The sequence below is a fragment of the Lithobates pipiens genome, unplaced genomic scaffold, assembly GCF_037356315.1.
Source record: "Lithobates pipiens isolate NorthernLeopardFrog02 unplaced genomic scaffold, aLitPip1_a1.2 Scaffold_22, whole genome shotgun sequence".
NCBI lineage: Eukaryota > Metazoa > Chordata > Amphibia > Anura > Ranidae > Lithobates > Lithobates pipiens.
The window spans coordinates 184786125-184801558 of record NW_027507784.1 but is presented as its reverse complement, the minus strand read 5'-3'; the positions used below and the strand labels follow the sequence as shown (position 1 = coordinate 184801558).

The following is a 15434-nucleotide window of genomic DNA, read 5'->3' as shown; positions in this document are numbered from 1 at the left end:
TTTGTTTATAGCGCAAAAAATAAAAACCGCAGGGGTGATCAAATACCACCAAAAGAAAGCTCTATTTGTGGGAAAAAAAGGACGTCAATTTTGTTTGGGTGCCACGTCGCACGACCGCGCAATTGTCAGTTAAAGCGACGCAGTGCCGAATCGCAAAAAGTGGTCTGGTCTTTGACCAGCAAAATGGTCCGGTCTGTAAGTGGTTAAACAAAAAATAAGTAACTAAAAAAAAAATAAAAAAACAAAAAAAAATAAAAACCACTTTTTCTGCAATACTTGCCACCTGTGTAGTGTACACCAGAGCTGGTCCTCTTCTGGGCTGAATAATGCCCAGCATCATTAAAACTACTTCATGTGGGCCCAGGCCATCATGGACATCCTCCTTTGGGGTGTATCATTACAGACTACAGCAAAGAATGTTAATCAAATGTCAGGCTCTGCTCTGTCCATAAGTAAAGATCGCTAACCTCCAACACCAGAGGAGGAGAGGAATGATTCATGGGGGGGGGGAGTTACCAAAACTGGAGCACTCAGAATCTGGTGCATCTCTGCATAGTAACCAATCCGCTTCTAACTTCAGGTTGTTCATTTAAGCTTTGACAATAAAACATAGAAGCTGATTGGTTACTATGCACAGCTGAATGAGATTCAGTGCACCAGTTATAGTAAAGCTCCCCCATTAAATCAAGTGGCAGTTCTAACAACTGCAGGATTTAAGATATGCACATTGGGAGGTTTTGAAAAATAGATGCATGAGGCTTCATGGGGGCAGTGTGTGTGGCTCTCTTAAAACTTGAAGTTAAGCTTAAACTTGAAACAAGGAAAATGTGTCCTGGATTCAGTCACAAAATACAATCTCTACTTGGGTGAGAACTTACCTCAGGTGACTGAACAGCTGAATGTGCATGTGGAATAGCTGATCTTTGAAGAAATATGATTTGTTTTGTAGTCAGATTTCCTTCACTAAAACAATAAATAGATAATGTTAATGTTAGTTGCATAGCTCCCAACTGTCCCTGATTTTGAGGAACTGTCCCTGATTTCCTTTTCATTTGGGTCTGATCTATATAGTTGTATAAAAAATGCATCATTCAAAACGTTTTTTCCAGTGCTAGACTTCATCCAAATTCTAATTTAAATTCCAATGTAAAGCAATAATATTGGTAAAAAAAAAAAAAGGAAGCACTTGTGGATTTAACTAATTGTTGTTTATTTCTCCTTTTAGGGGCATGGTAGGGGGGGTGTCCTATGCCTACATACTTTTGATAATAAGTGTCCCTCATTCCCCTCTCAAAAAGTTGGAAAGTATGTAGTTGCATTTATTTGCAAATAAATACACATGGAAGCCATGCACTACATTGGAAGTGTCTCAGAACGTGTGATTCCTGCAATATATAAACACAATATAACAATATGAAAGGTAATGAGAACATAAAATATGCATTATATAAATTACATACCACTGTGAATGCCCAAGTGACAACGTGTATGACAAATAAAGATTAGTCCATCCTGACACAGTTCTAGATAAACTCTTCTCAAAATGTGCTCTATTTGTATTAAAAACACACAAGAAGCTAAAACATTCCAGCATTACTAAAGTGACTCAGCCTGCATGATATATTATACCAGAAGGAACATCAAACAGCTTTTTTGGTCTCACCTGATGTCAGCAGCATCACTTCCAATAGGTCACTTTTGGCACCACCGTTGACATCGCATCCAGTTGCCGCTCAACCAGCACCTCTACGTTAAGTCGCAACAGATGAAATTTTGGGGTGCTGGTTGAGTGGCAACCAGATGTGACATCAGAGGTGGTGCCAGAAGTAATGTATTGGAAGTGGCACCGTAGATATCAGGTGAGACGGAGACTGCGTTTTAATGTTCCTTCTGGTATAATACATCATGCAGGTTGAGTCACTTTAGTAATGCTGGAATGTTTCATCTTCTTGTGGTGTTTAATACAAATAAAGCACATTTTAGTTAAAATGGTTTTACACTATTGGTGACCCTTTTTCTTTCTTATTTACCATATGGGGTGTTCCACAGGAGAGGAGAGTCAGAACCGGAAGCCATATTAGATTAAAGTAATCTATATAAGTGTTATATGCCAATTTGTCAAAAGAGCGGTATTGTTGTCTGGTGGGTCCTAGTCTGCTGGGGAGATGTGTTTGACCATTGAAGTACTTTTTATTCACTGTGAAATTGAGAAAGGGGACCAATCCCCTGTTGGTCACCCCTAAGGCGAAAGGGCTATGGACTATCTCTGTACCAATTTAGACAGTATATTAAGACGAGTTTCTTGAAAATGAAAAATTTTTTTTATTTACACAAAACAGGATAAAAATAGGAAATCCAATACATCATAACAGTTTCAGCAAAATCATCAAAATGATATCAGAACATTATAAAAATAAAGGACACAATACGTGTGTCACTAATACTAGGTGAACCCCATTAGGGAGAACCAAGGTATAGTGGCTCCTCACAAAACATGTTTCGTGGACCTGTACCACTTCATCAGGAGAATAGTATCTGAAATTATTTAAACATAATCAAATTCAAACGTGATAAAATAATACACAATGTGATTATTGTAAATACATGGGGAAAAAGGAGCACTGTCACTTACCAAAAAGACCCACACACAACTGAGGTCAAGGTACCACCTCCCCTATGGCGAATGAGGGGGACTTATACATGTGGAAGGATACGATAACTGAGTTAACCACTTGCCGCCCGCCCTATAGCAAATTGACGGCGGCAAAGTGGTTGCATAATCCTGACCGGACGTCATATGACGTGATCAGGATTATGAGCCGCTGCGCGCCCCCGGGGGCGCGCATCGCGGCGATCGTTGTTGCGGGGTGTCAGTCTGACACCTGGCAACTACGATCTCGGTAAAGAGTCTCCGACGGAGACTCTTTACCACGTGATCAGCCGTGTCCAATCACGGCTGATCACAGTGTAAATAGGAAAAGCCGGTGATCGGCTTTTCCTCACTCGCGTCTGTCAGACGCGAGTAGAGGAGAGCCGATCGGCTGCTCCTCTGACAGGGGGGTCTGTGCTGATCGATTATCAGCACAGCCCCCCCGAGGATGCCCACACTGGACCACCAGGGACGCCACCAGACCACCAGGGATGCCAAGGACAAGGTATGCCACCCTAGACCACCAGGGATTCCAGTCAGTGCCACAATGGATGCCAATCAGTGCCCATAATGGATGCCAATCAGTGCCCACAATAGGCATCACTGATTGGCATGCATTATTGATTGGCACTGATTGGCATCCATTAGTACAATATATTATAATACAATGCCGCCTATCAGTTCCCATCTGTGCCGCCTATCAGTGCCTACCCATGCCCACCTGTGCCACCTACCCATGCCCACCTGTGCCGACTAACCCATGCCCACCTGTGCCATCTATCCATGCCCATCCATGCCAATCTGTGCCAGCTATCAGTGCCAATTTGTGCCACCTATCAGTGCCCATCCATGTCGCCCATCAGTGCCACCCATCAGTGCCGCCTATCAGTGCCACATATCGGTGTCCATCAATGCCACCTCATCAGTGCCACTTCATTGGTGCCACCTCATCGGTGCCCATCAGTGCCGCCTTATCATTGCCCATCAGTGTAACCCCATCAGTGCCCATCAGTGAAGGAGAAAACTTACTTATTTGCAAAGTTTTAAAACTGAAACAAAAAAAAACATTTTTTTTTTCAAAATTTTCGGTATTTGTTTAGCAAAAAATAAAAACCGCAGAGGTGATCAAATACCACCAAAAGAAAGCTCTATTTGTGGGAAAAAATGATAAAAATTTCATTTGGGTACAGTGTAGCATGACCGCGCAATTGTCATTCAAAGTGCGACAGCGATGAAAGCTCAAAATTGGTCTGGGCAGGAAGGTGTTTAAGTGCCTGGTATTGAAGTGGTTAAGAAATAATAAATCCAAAGATTCCAATAAATATAGGCTCATGGAGTCAGTACAGAGAGAATAAAGATGGGAGAGAGGGGGAAAAAGGGAAAGGGAGAGGGGAAGAAATGGAGGGAGAGGGAAGAGGAAAAGGGGGGGGAGTGGAAAGGGGCGGGGGTTGGAAAGGAAGGAAAATTGGGGAATGGGAGGGGGGTGGTGGGGGAAAAAAAACACAAGGAATTCCTAATTGATGAACCTGCTTATCCAACGATCTGCATCTAATGGGGGGGGGGGGGGGGAAGAGAGAGAGAGAGAGAGAGAGAGAGAGAGAGAGAAGGGGCAGAGAGAGAGAGAGAGAAGGGCCAGAGAGAGAGGGAGGGGCGCAGAGAGAGAGGGAGAGAGAGAGAGATTATATATATATATATATATATACACACACACACACTCCTCTGCAACAAGCGCAAAGCCTTGCGATACATCTATGGCCTTCAGAGGAAGCCAAGGGTAAAAAATGCAGGGTCTGAATGCAGGAATTAAAAAGGAGCATAAAAAAAAAAAATGACACTATATGTGATTGTATAAACAACATGCTAAACCCACATCCTAAATAGGACATGTATTGTGTCCTATATTTTTATAATCTGATATCATTTTGCGAAACTGTTATGCCGCATACACACGATCCGATTTTCTGACAGGAAATGTTGGATGTGAGCTATGTGTTGTCCAACTTTCTGATTGAGCGTACACAAGTCCATCGCACAAAAGTCCAAAGTACAAACATGCATGCTCAGAAGCAGAAGCGGTCGGTCTTGTAAAATAGCGTTTGCAATGGAGAATTAACATTCGTCACGTGGCAAATTATGAAATCTCCAAATGCAGCGCACAATTCTCTTCTTCTTTAATGGGATAATATTGAAGCTGCTTTGCTGGTGATACTGATGGAGTTTTTGCATACAAATTTTCAAAGGCTTATTTTTTCTAGTGATATCAAGAATATTATTATTATGTTTTTTTTTTTTTTTTTTTTATTTGTGCAAGTTACCACAACACCATTATCCTATAGTTTTTAAGAACTAAGCTACTATGTTGATGTCCCTTTTCAATTTTACATTGTATTTTTTTAAATGTAATTGCCTACTCCCAAACGGTCATCTGAAGTAAAACACATAGCCAAGTATTACCGTATATACTCGAGTATAAGCCGAGATTTTCAGCCTCTTTTTTGAGGCTGAAAGTGCCCCCCTCGGCTTATACTCGAGTCACCGCTGTCTGACTGCCCGAACAGCGTGTCGAGCAGACAGACAGCGGCCATTCTACCTTTCAAAAGCCGCGCCTCCGCCTCCGCCTGTGATAGGCGGAACACTCAATTTCCCAGCAGTCAGTGTTCCGCCTATCACGGACATCGGCTCATCCTCGTACTACGGACGAGGATGAGACGATGTCCGTGATAGGCGGAACACAGACTGCTGGGAAATTGAGTGTTCCGCCTATCACAGGCGGAGGCGGAGGCGCGGCTTTTGAACAGGGGAATGGCCGCCAGGGCGCCGACGAAGAGCGGCGATCCTGGCATGGGACGACACGGAGGCTCGGGACGGGACGACACGGAGGCTCGGGACGGGACGACACGGAGGCTCGGGACGGGACGACACGGAGGCTCGGGACGGGACCGGACGGAGGCTCGGGACACAGGTAGGCTGGACACACAAGGCTGCACGGACACACACACACACACACACACACACACACACACACACACACACACACGGATGGATGGATGGACACACACACACACACAGGGATGGATGGATGGATGGACACACACACACACACACACAGGGATGGATGGATGGATGGACACACACACACACACACACAGGGATGGATGGATGGATGGACGCACACACACACACACAGGGATGGATGGACACACACACAGGGATGGACGGACACACAGGGATGGACGGACACACAGGGATGGACGGACACACACAGGGATGGACAGGCATATCTCACCCTCGGCTTATACACGAGTCAATAGGTTTCCCAGTTTTTTGGGGGTAAATTGGGGGCCTCGGCTTATACTCGGGTCGGCCTATACTCGAGTATATACGGTATTCTTCACGATTTTTTTATTGTGCATTACAAAAAAAATTTAATAAAAATTTAGACATGCTATCTGCCAATAGAAAATAACCAAGAAATGCATTCTATGCATCCAAAAATATAGAAAATTTACCAAATCAAATCATTATTCAACCAAAAAATAATAATAATGTCAAAGCAATAAGTCCAAGGCCAATAATAAATACATGTCATCTCCTCTGATTTAGCAACATGTGCGGTTGACAAACGGCTGTTCAGAAACTAACTGAAAAGCACGAAATGAAAAGCGATAAATGAAAAATGTGAAAAGAAAAGCATGAATCAACACTCACCACACTTCTACGAAATAGCAGAAGGAGCCCAAAGGGTGGCACTAAAGAGCTGAAAAACCATGTAGTACATCTAGTATGTCACTACTTTCGTAATTGTTGTACAAAATTTGTGTGACCATATGTATGCAAGACAAGTTTGAGCCAACACCCTTTGGACAAAATTTCACGGTTTTGTTGTTGGAAAGTCCGATCGTGTGTACGAGGCTTCATGATTTATCTGGATTTCCTGGTTTTGTATAAATACAATTTTTATTTTTTTATAAACTCGTCTGTATATACTGTCTAAATTGGTACCGAGATAGTCCATAGTCCTTTCGCCAACAGGGGATCGGTCCCCTTTCTCAATTTCACTTAATTTTTTGGATGATGGTACCTTCTTTCTACCCACTTTATTAGGTGCCAATGTTTTTGATATTTTTGGGTGGATAACACACCTGTTATTTGTGGTTTTGTGTTTGTTTTGGGAATTTGGATATCTTGACCTTGGCCATGCTGTCCTTTCCCCTTTTTTTTAAAAAGCACTATCCCACTTTCCTCTTTTGGCGCCTCTTTCTTAAATTGAATTGTCCCTTTAATCACTTGTAATTAAATTAATTTGTGCATATTATAGACCCTCAGTGATGGATATTCTTGGTACAGCTTTATGTCCAACATTCAGGCGACCTGTTTGACAACCCAAAAATCAAGTGAAGAACTAAAAATATTTTTGGATCGAATGTTTAATCTACTCAGAAGTAAATCACATTTGCACTTGCATATTGAATACTTTAAACAATATGTGAAGGAGGAAATCTGTCCCTTGGGTTTGAGGGTTCAGGTATTTCCGACCATAGAAAGATCCACTCCCAGCATTTAAAAAATCATGGGAGAAAATCCTCACCCAATGCAGTATTGAGGTGATAAAATCACTCATCATCCAATATACTGTTGATATGACATCACTTGATGGTGAAATTAAATTCCCAATACAAACACCTCTAAAGCCCCATACGCACCATCAGATGTTCTGCTGATTTTTTTCTTTAAGATTTACCAAAACCATGTAGTGCCAGGGCCTGCCTGATTGCATACAAATTGAAACTCTTAAGGTTTGACCTCATATTATATGGTTTTGGTAAATCTGAATGAAAAACTCAGCAGAAAAACTGATAGTGTGAATGGGACTTTAGAGGTGTTAAATAAAGATATTGACAAGAATCAGTCCAAGTTTGTGAAGGACAAACTTGCATTCTCTAAAATTGTAAATAGTCAGGTAGAATGGTTGGGTATAAATGGTCGGGTATAAATTTAGGTAAAAGGGGGCCCCCCATGTGAACCCCGCCCCTTGCCATAGTCTCATTCTAGATCATAATGAATCAGATTCATCTTTGTCCTTTTCTCTTTACAAACAGACAGGTCCACGATTCACCGGCTCACAAGCATCTAACTCACGTCATTTCACCGGCGGACTCCAAAAAGGGTAAAAAAGCATCTACTAAAACACATAAATCAATACATGCACAGGGTGAACACTTGCACTCAGGTAATCAAGTTACTGGTGGTGGTATTTCTCCCTCTTGTTCAACACTACATAGCGTAATTCCCAAAGTATTGGGATCTTCCTTAATGGCTTCTAAAACACAACAGACTGACACTTATTTTTTAGACCTGGCAACTACAGACCCCCCCAAAAAAAGAACACTTCAATAATCTCACACACCTAAATATTATCAATCTACTGAATTATCTCCGGATGAGATATCAGTGTTGCAATTGGGCTTAGGATTTTGCCCCTTAGATTCACTACATGTGACTGAGACCATAAAGGATCTTTATCCATTTTTAAGGAATCTAATGTAGCTCTGTACTCTGTACTCTGCTAGTGAATCCCCACTGACTTGGCTCAGTCCCCTTGACACAGCTGTGGTGCAACGTTGGTGTAGAGCTAATACACAATATAATAACAGTATACCTTGTTATTACCTGAATGTCCTGCGTCTCCACCTGCTGTTGAAAACAAGGAACAACACGCCACACCAGTTCACTTAGCCAAAAATAACGTATTTTTACTGTAATAATGATAAAGTACTACAATCACAGAAACTACAATGCCTCACCAACGTAGTGCAACAGTGCAGTGATTAACCACAATAATAAGTGTAAATAAACTTGTAGTTGTATATACCTTGAAGGTGTGTTCTAAAATGGAACTAGTGCCCAGGGTACATAAGCTTGACTCTGGACAACTCTCCCAGTTCCAGGCACGTGCCAAGGGCTTAAGTGATATAAAAATTGACAATTGCAGTGTATATATACCACTAGGGAGCTCCCCCTACTTTAGTCAAAATACCAGGCCTTGTGATGCAGAATACAGTCCTCAATCTTCTTTCTTCTGCTAGCTTTGATGTTTGCAACAATTTATAATCCAAAAATTAGATGGCAAATATAACTGTAAATGAGTGTTGTACTTGTTCCTGTAGTGGAAACACCTGAGGTTGCTAGATAATAACACAGGGTTAAGGACACTGTGCAAAATAGGCTTGAGGCCTGTTTAACTTCAGTCTTTAGCAAAACCTTCTCTATAGGACTACAGGTCCCATCAGTCCTGTGTTGACTACCTAAGTGTGTACAAGTGCGTAATAAACAGTTGGCAACAGCCCTCTCACCCACTGGATACTGAAAAGTGTGACAGCTTTGCTCCGTCACACCACTCCACAAGTTGAACTGGGTCCTTCTGATGCTTCAAGAGGTGTCTCTGGATCCTCAACTGATCCGGTCACTGTGTCTTGCTTCTGCACTCAGAGGGATGGCAAAGTCTGTAAATGTTCCGCAGTGGCTGTAGGCCATGCTCTCCGGAGACCTCCTCAGCAGTCCTCACACGCAGGCCATGCGTTCCCAAGAGCCCTAAGATGGCCGCATGAGGCCCTTTTATATCCTACCCAGCATGCAGTTCACTACAGGGTGATCATGGGTAGGTCATCTGGCCTTCTGGGTAGGTAAGGTCAAATATCAAAAGTAAACAGTCACTTCCTGTTAGCTTTCCAACACTATGAAAAGGAAAATCATCCAAGTCCATTTCCAGTTTTGGTCACTAGATGGGGCCAAATACTAAGGAATAACATTGTCCATAGGTTTACATTGCATTCACATTAACATTGCATTAGTAGGCAAAAATGTCAGCACTACACTAACTTTTAAGTTCATCTTTGACAAGGACAGACAAAAAGCTCATTTAGAATGAGAACTGTCAGAACGGACTAAAACACGTTACAATGGAAGAGTTTCGTATTCTTCGGGACTTCATGTTGCTATATGAGGAGGGAGCCACTGAGAGTGACCCAGGCTCCACCTCGGTTGACTCTCTGGGCACTGCGCCCTCTAACTTAGTCCCCAACAGCAAACCACAGCTTCAACCCACAACTTCTAAAATATTCAAGCCTAAATCACGCAACTTTCCAGATTTGATGACCTGCCCTGATATTTGGGCATTTTTAGATCAGTCCATTAAGGACATAAAACACCAGCAATGGCAGAAGATTCCATCTAACTTGACCACCAATCAAATACAAGCACTGAGACATCTGCAGAGTCAGACGGATGTTATTATAAAACCATCCGGCGGTAATATAGTCCTTATCTTCCATGCCTTATATCAATCTATGTGTTTTGATGTACTCAATAATTCCACCTGGTACAGACCAATCCCGGGAGCATTGATATGACTTTATCAAGCAGTTTCTAGAACTCTGTACAGGTGCCTTTTGGGAGGGCCTTATTGACAGGGATACTTTAAACTATCTTGTCATCAAATTTCCTTGTTCCCCCCCACCTTTTATACTTTTGCCCAAAACATACTTCCCAGCAGACCCATCATCTCTGGGATTCGATCTCTGACTGACAATGCCAGTAAATATGAGACAGTTTCCTTATGCCCCATGTTTTGGATTCACCCTCATATATACACAAGACACTACTGACCTCTTTAAGCACATCCAGGGGATTCAGATCCCTCCATGCTCCCTACTTGTGGCCATTGATATCAAGACACTATACTCAAGTATCCCCCACAAGCAGGGAGTACAGATGTGGAAATCCTTCCTGATAGAGCAGGATCATACAAATTGGCCTCTCAACAATTTTATTCTACAATTGTTATACTTTATCCTAACTAGAAACTATTTTGTATTTGGAGATCAACATTTCTTACAAACCCGAGGCATAGCGATGGGAACTTCCTGTGCACCGTCATAAGCGAATCTCTATCCTGGGGGTTGGGAGAGGCAGGTATTTTTGTGAGGATAAATTTACAATCTGTCTGAAACACGTTCTATTATGGTACAGGTTTATTGATGATCTGCTACTTGTATGGACAGGCTCATCACAACTACTGCAAGAATTCATCCAACAATTGAATACAAACAGCATGAATTTACATTTCACCTTCAAATGTGATGATATACAGATCCTTTTTTTGATCTCCTGATCATCAAATATCCAGATAGGGTGATTGGTACAGATTTGTATCCTAAACCCACAGCTGGCAACACACTGTTGCACACCTCTAGTGCACATCCCAGAGCCCTAGTATGTAGCATCCCCTATGCACAGTACCTGTGGCTATGCAGGAACTGTGCTAGGGAGGAAGATTTTCGTACACAGGCTGACCTTTTTCATGAATGCCTCCTCCTTAGGGGATATTCACGTACAAATCTCAGAAAGGGATTTGCTGTCTTTGATGGCTTAGCTTGGTTGCCGTAGTAACGGCAATCAAGATAGAGGCTTGGTTTAGTCTTGGAAAGAAAAACAAAGTGAGGGCGGAAATGATGTCAACAAAAGTTTAAATCGATCAGTAGTAAAGATGGTGCGGCCAATACCCAGAAGAAACAACATTTTAAAACAGTTTTTGTCTAATTTAAATGTGTATGGCTTACAAATACAAACTGCCAGGGTTTACTTTCTTTTTAAGTGGTAAACTGTGTATTAAGGTCAGCTTGTAAGTTGGAGACATCCAACCTCCTCTTTAACACTGGGGGGGGTCTAAACAAACTTCAATGATAACCTTTGTAGTACGCACACCCATGTACAGTTCCACCCATAAATGCTTCAGACTCATCACACTCTCCATCAACTAGGTCCTCTTTCACGCTCACTTTGAAATCACTTCTTACATAGACAGACACCACCACCCCTCCATATTACCCTGTCTTTCCGAAAGAGAGCATAGCCATGAATAATAATAGCCCAGTCATGTGAAGAATGAGGCCAAGATTCAGCAATAGCAATTAAATCATAGTTCTCCTCATGCACCAGAGCTTCCACCTCACCTATTTTGCTTGGCAGGCTTCTGCCATTGGTGAACACTTTAGTTCATTGTCACATTTCCAGTGGTTGTTTGTAACAATGGAATCTTCATATCATCTGCCATAGCCCTCCTCCTATCTTTCCCCATTCCACCCACCAATAGGGGCTGACCCCTGTCTGCCACATTACAATCAAATTCACCCTCCCCCCACAATACTAGTTTAAATACTCCTCCAGCCTTCCCCCAGCACAGCAGACCCCCTTCCATTTAGGTGAAAAACATCTTTAGCATATAGGTTGTACCCAATGAAAAGGCAGCCCAGTGCTCTACACTTTTTGCCGTCGTTGGATGCAAGTTTAACCTGTTGGATAAGCTAGGTTGGTCAATCAGGTAATTGGGATTTCTTTTGTTTTCCCCCCTTTCCTTCCCCCCTGCCCATTTCCCTCTCTTCCCTTTCTTTCCAACCCCCCCTCCCCCTTTCCTCTCCACCCCTCTTCCCCCCTCCCCCCTTTTACCTCTCCCCCCCCCCCATCCCTCACATCTTTTTTGTCTCTATATTAACTCATGAGCATATATTTATTGGAATCTTTGGATTTATTATTTCTTACCTCAGTTATCATATCATTCCACATGTATAAGTCCCCCACATTCACCATAGGGGAACATTTGGTTGTACCTTGACCTCAAGTGTGTGGGTTCTTTTGGTAAGTGGCAGTGCTCACCTTTTTTTCCCCCCATGTATTTGCAATTATCGCATGGTGTATTATTTTATCACATTTTTGATAGCGATTATGTATACCTTATTAAATAATTCCAGATACTAATCTCCTGATGAAGTGGACCCACTGTACCTTGGTTCTCCCTGGTGGAGTATACCTAGTATTAGTGACACGCATGTATAGTGTCCTGTATTTTTATAATGTTCTGATATAAATTTTGCTCAAACTGTTATGATGTATCGGGATTTCCTATTTTTATCCTGTTTTGTATAAATAAAATTTAGAATTTTTATAAATTCATCTGTATATACTGTCTAAATTGATACCGAGATATTCCATAGTCCTTTCACCTTAGGGGAACGATCCCCTGTTGGTCACCCCTTTCTCAATTTCGCTTCATATTTTGGATAATGGCACCTTCTTTCTACCCTTAGGTAACCAACTTTATTAGAGGCCAATGTTTTTGATACTTTTTATTCACGGTGGAGAGACTGAACTTTCTTGAGAAGAGTTTATCTAGAACTGTTGCAGGATGGACTAATCTTTATTTGTCATACACCTTGTCACTTGGTCTTTCACAGTGGTACATATTTTATATAACACATATTGTATGTTCCCAGCGTTTTTCTTATTGTTATATTGTGTTACATATTTTGGGTATATTGAATTGAAGGTTCCACATTCCACATTGTATGAATATTATTTTTGGGTTATTGTATGTCTGTAGAGCTGAGTTGGGTGATTAGATTTATGCCACGTACACACGACCGGACTTTCCAGCAGACTAGGTCCGATGGAATCAGTCCGTCGGACAATGCGATCGTGTGTGGGCCAATCTCATTTAAAAAAATCAGATGGACCTAGAAATAGAACATGGTTCAAATCTGTCCAACAGACTCAATTCCTATCAAGAAAACTGTTCGTCTGTATGCTGGTCCGATGGACCAAATACAACACCAGGGAAGCTATTGGCTACTGGCTATTGAACTTCCTTTTTCATCATGTTCAAAATGAATGGACTTTCGAAAGGACTTAGTCTGTTTGTGTGTGGCCAAGTCTGTTTGTTCGGAAGCTGAAAAGTCAGTCAGGAAGACCGTCAGACCTAGTCTGACGGAAAGTCCAGTTGCATGTACACGGCATTATGGTTCCTACTATAATTTATCGGATTACCAGCATTCAGCACATATATACGTTTTTATACTGACGGTATAATTAAAAGAAAACTTGTCACAGGGATATATTGAAGCCATCTACTCCTGTAAGGCAAATAGTGGCAGATATTTCTGTAGTTAAAGGGGATCTATCAACCTTTTAATGTTTAAGAATATAGCTAAAAGAAATCAGCATAGGGACAATCTTATTGATGTGTTTTAATGTATTAAAATGGTTTTTACTTATAGTTTTTAATTGTCGTGTGCATGTGGATAGACATTTTGATCTTATCTCATTGCTGATTGAAAAAAATAGACTCATTGCAATAACTGGTAGCCAGGGACCATGTGATCCAAGAGACCTAGGATGGGAGCTGGAAAACAGCATTTTTTTTCATGCAAAGCAAGAGGTATTTTTTTTACTCAAAATAATATTGTAATTTGGTAATGCAGACACAACTAGGCTGATTTACTAAAGAGGTTAATAAATGCAGCTCAATTAATTTTGAGAATACTCACATTAGCTATTCAGTCATGTGAAAAGCAAAATTATGTTCACGTTGAATTACCCAGTCATCTGCAGATGAAATGAGTAGTATGGGCATTTGCATTTCATAGGATTAGAAAATTGATGTGAATATTTACAACATTTAATCAGACTTATGTTTTAATAATTCAGGGGAATTATGAATTTTATATCAGCAATACTTAAAGTAGCACGTACTGTCCTTCATATTTTTGCATGTTGTTCCTAGAAATAAGTGGCACAAACTGTCTGTCAGGGCTGGCTTAGCCCTTCCTCCTCTGGGCTGGCCGCTCAGCTTCCTGAGGACGTTAACAACGAAACGTACGTTGGAGCGGTACCTGGTCGCGCTTTTCGACGCCACTTCTGGCCCTCTGGTTTGTCGGTCTGAAGGCCTGGAACACACGCCAATAGCGAATGCGGAAGGACTTTTTAGTTTGGTCGGAGAGTGAGTTTTTCGGTCAAAGCGAGCAGCCCTAGTGTCGGGTCAGGCACACAACCACGTAAGGAGCCATTTGGCTGTCTGTTTTTATATATTTTTTTATTAAAGTCAGTATTACGCTATGGATCCTTTTGTATTATTTTTTCATATCTGCCGCCTGAGTCTGTGAAGGGGGACATATCATCCACTGTCATTTCCATCAGTATCCATATGAGCAGGCATTACCTGTACAGGCGCTGTTTGACTTACTTTTTAATTAAAGTGGTCAAATGAATCTGGTAAGCAGTTTGGACTTCCATCTTCACAACTGGTGTATTGCTGCGTGTTTGGTGGAGGGAGTCGCAAGCCTTTCGGATTTGCTGCTATATCACAATTAACATTTGTTTCTACACTTGGATCTGCAGAATTTATCTATGTAGAGACACGTTATTGGGACTTTATCTTATGATTGGTGGTTCACCAATTTTCAGCATATTTTATTTATTGATACTTTAATATTTTTTTTTGTATATGGCGATTAGATTATTGTTCTAAGCATTTTCTAACAATGCTACTTTGATATTGAAATTGGTTGATTATTCTTTCACATATAGATTATTTCAGAGCACCCCTTAATTACAGTTACTGGCCGCTCAGCTGTCGGCTAATTGCCAGCTCTCTTCTCTTTCCGGAGTTACCAGCTGTTCCCGATGATGCTCGTCTAATCTGCCTATTTAAAGCCTTCCTGCTCACTTTTCCATTTGCCTTTGCGTTGGTCACATCACAGGGAACCATCTCCTGCTGTTTGTTTCAAGACTGGCTGGCTGACATCCCACCTGGCTTCTTATCCTGCTTGCGGTTGCTCTCCTTGGATCCCTGACTTCCGGCCTGACTGATTACCCGATCTGGTTAATGAACTTTGGACTGGCTGACTACCCGATTTGGCTACAGGACTCTGGCTATGCTTGACTACGCTTTTTT

General features: G+C 41.7%; 1 protein-coding gene across 2 annotated transcripts in view; it reads right to left on the bottom strand.

Annotated features, from left to right (window-relative positions):
• Positions 1-15434, bottom strand: part of RFTN2 (raftlin family member 2) — a 133686-nt gene that overhangs the window by 7751 nt on the left and 110501 nt on the right. For both annotated transcript variants that reach the window (XM_077448720.1, XM_077448721.1), the window contains one exon: positions 879-963. In XM_077448720.1, coding sequence (XP_077304846.1) covers positions 879-963 — 85 coding nt within the window. The remainder of the gene's footprint in view (positions 1-878; positions 964-15434) is intronic.